Source organism: Amblyomma americanum, chromosome 4 (assembly GCF_052857255.1).
Source record: "Amblyomma americanum isolate KBUSLIRL-KWMA chromosome 4, ASM5285725v1, whole genome shotgun sequence".
Taxonomy (NCBI): domain Eukaryota; kingdom Metazoa; phylum Arthropoda; class Arachnida; order Ixodida; family Ixodidae; genus Amblyomma; species Amblyomma americanum.
In genome coordinates, this window is record NC_135500.1 from 37,557,885 (window position 1) to 37,560,094 (window position 2,210).

Consider the following 2,210-nt stretch of genomic DNA (forward strand, 5'->3'; position numbering starts at 1 on the left):
CACCGGCGCATGCAAAACCGGCTGCTGGTTACTGACCGGCATTTTCGATTTAGTCTTCGAAAGTAACGAGGCTGCATAGCTGGCATCTTGCTTGGAGTGACTAATATGTGTACAGTAAGAACCCTAGGATGTCCTCACAATCCAACACTCGTCTCTAGGGAAGGGCTGCCCTATACAACGGAGGTGCAAACCTTGCACCCTGGTTACTTTTCGCAAACATGGTACTTTTCCACCTACCATCCCGCAGGAATGTAAGCAAGAGCCGACTAAAAGTATTAAAAAAAGACATTTATTCAAAGCAGCTGTGAGGCGCTTGAGGTGGTGTGCCTATAGGCAGGGCTCGGGCAGGGGTCAGGACCTGGAGTGGGGTGCCGGGCTTGTGGTGGGGTGCTGGGCAGAACTTGGGGTGGGGTACATTTATTTTCATCTTTGCTGCGTGCCGATGATTCAGGTTAGACAACACAGCTCGGCAATCTGCTGTAGCACGGCAAAGAGATCTATAAAGTGCTTAACAGAGCTGTCCTGTAAACTGATCAGTCATATCTGAAGTAATCGTTGCATTCCTCTTGCAAGAGGACTTTTACACTGCACTCAAATTTCTTTGTCCAGCTCTTGCACGATGACCTCACAATGCTTCGAGCCTGCAAAGAGAGGCATGATGTCATGAACCTAAATATGGCCGTCACAGGACAAAAACAAATGGTGAAATAACACTGAATTTTGTGAGGCACAGTCGGCGTGAAAACACTCGACACAAATTTTACAGGATAATTTGTAACAACTCGCACCGCATTTTTCGCACAAAGTGAAATTTAATTTGCCTTGACCCAAATTTGTGATTTTTAGTTAATTGCGCTCCAGTAAGATATTCAATGTGAAAAAAAAACAATGTAATGTAATATTGAAAAGAAGTAAATGTTTTATTTTCTTTTATTTTCATAACTATGTATCTCTAAATTGAGAGCGCATATTTTTTATTCAGGTAAAGTTGCACAGGTTGTAGCATCTCCTCCATATGGACAGCACAAGAGCAGTTTTGAACAAAACTTGTTTGTTTGGATGGGGTTAAAAATAAATACGCTGGACGAAAAAAACTCAGAACACCTTTGTTTTTTTTTAAATCCAACAGTTTATCTTAGTCGCTTCCAATGCATGTAACACAGATTTGAAATTGACTTCAAAACCATACCATACACCCGTCTGACAGTCCAGAGTAATGTATATTTTTTTCATTGAGAGTTAACTTGGCAAAAGCTTTTGCCTTAAATTGCAGCTTTTCATTGCACCTGCAAATGCGTTAACTACAGGGAAAGAGCGCAGAAGTAGTACACACATCCTTACCGACTGGTCTGTAGTGGAACACAAAGCAGTTCCGATTCCTATTCTGCATAAGCGGTACATGGCAAAGGTATTCCTGAATGAATTGGATGAAAGGTAAGAAGAATTCAAACCGGCTGTTCGACAAAGTAGTGAATGTTTGGTGAATTCATTGCACCAAAGACGAAAAATGAAATTCTTACCATTCGGGCAGATCTGCACACCGCACGACGTCAAGCCAGACATTTGGCAAGGAGAGTAGATACATAGAAGTCGTCCTCATGCTTTGTCTCGTTCTCTTTTCCTGCCAGAAAAAATAAAGCCGCATGTAGTTAGAGCAACACTTACTCCCAAAATCACATTGATTTCCGAACGTATCTCAAGATCAAATATTTGTAGTACTTACAAGTAAGGTATTGCAGGCCAGGATAGTGAACCGCGTCGGAGCTCTCATATAGTATCGGATGTGGGTTTTCGCTTGCGCAGACTACGAACGGAGCCAGCTCGAGTGCGCATGCTCTTTCGTCGCGTTAGTTGTGCGCCGCCGTTCCAGACAAGGCAAGACTGGTCCGATCAAGAATGTGTCGTGGCGAGGCATGGCGCTGTGCCGAATGACCGGGGAGACGACGGTGATGGGAGAGAGGGGCAGCAAGGAGGGGAGACATTTTCTTTTACACAGCTTTTGTGGTCCCAAAAAAAAGTTTCGAGCTGAAAGGTAGAAAAAATTATTATTATTTTTTTTTTTGGGGGGGGGGGGGGGTGTAACGAGCCGCGCAGCGGGAACCTGCGCATAGAAGAAACAGCTAGGAGAAAGCGAATAAAAAAAAAGCGCTTCGGGGGGGTTGTAGCGCGCTGCCTTGAAAAGGGCATGTCCGGGAGATGAGTTGAGAGAG

At 44.2% G+C, this 2,210-nt stretch overlaps 1 protein-coding gene across 1 annotated transcript; it reads right to left on the reverse strand.

Annotated features, from left to right (window-relative positions):
- Nucleotides 1-267: 267 nt before the first annotated feature.
- On the reverse strand, nt 268-1,967 carry LOC144130071 (uncharacterized). Its single transcript, XM_077664094.1, has 4 exons — nt 1,724-1,967; nt 1,521-1,621; nt 1,342-1,414; nt 268-641 (listed from the first exon to the last, which is right to left on the reverse strand). The coding sequence occupies exons 1-4, from the start codon at nt 1,769-1,771 to the stop codon at nt 534-536; spliced, it is 330 nt and encodes a 109-aa protein (XP_077520220.1). The 5' UTR covers nt 1,772-1,967; the 3' UTR covers nt 268-533.
- Nucleotides 1,968-2,210: the final 243 nt, after the last annotated feature.

What these genes read in the sequence shown, in the direction of transcription:
- LOC144130071 (XM_077664094.1), bottom strand. Translation starts at nt 1,771, where the DNA reads ATGAGAGCTCCGACGCGGTTCACTATCCTGGCCTGCAATACCTTACTT. An exon ending in TGGCCTGCAATACCTTACTT is followed by an intron (nt 1,622 to 1,723) that starts GTAAGTACTACA and finishes TTTTTCTGGCAG; the next exon opens with GAAAAGAGAACGAGACAAAG. An exon ending in GTTCCACTACAGACCAGTCG is followed by an intron (nt 642 to 1,341) that starts GTAAGGATGTGT and finishes CTCTCTTTGCAG; the next exon opens with GCTCGAAGCATTGTGAGGTC.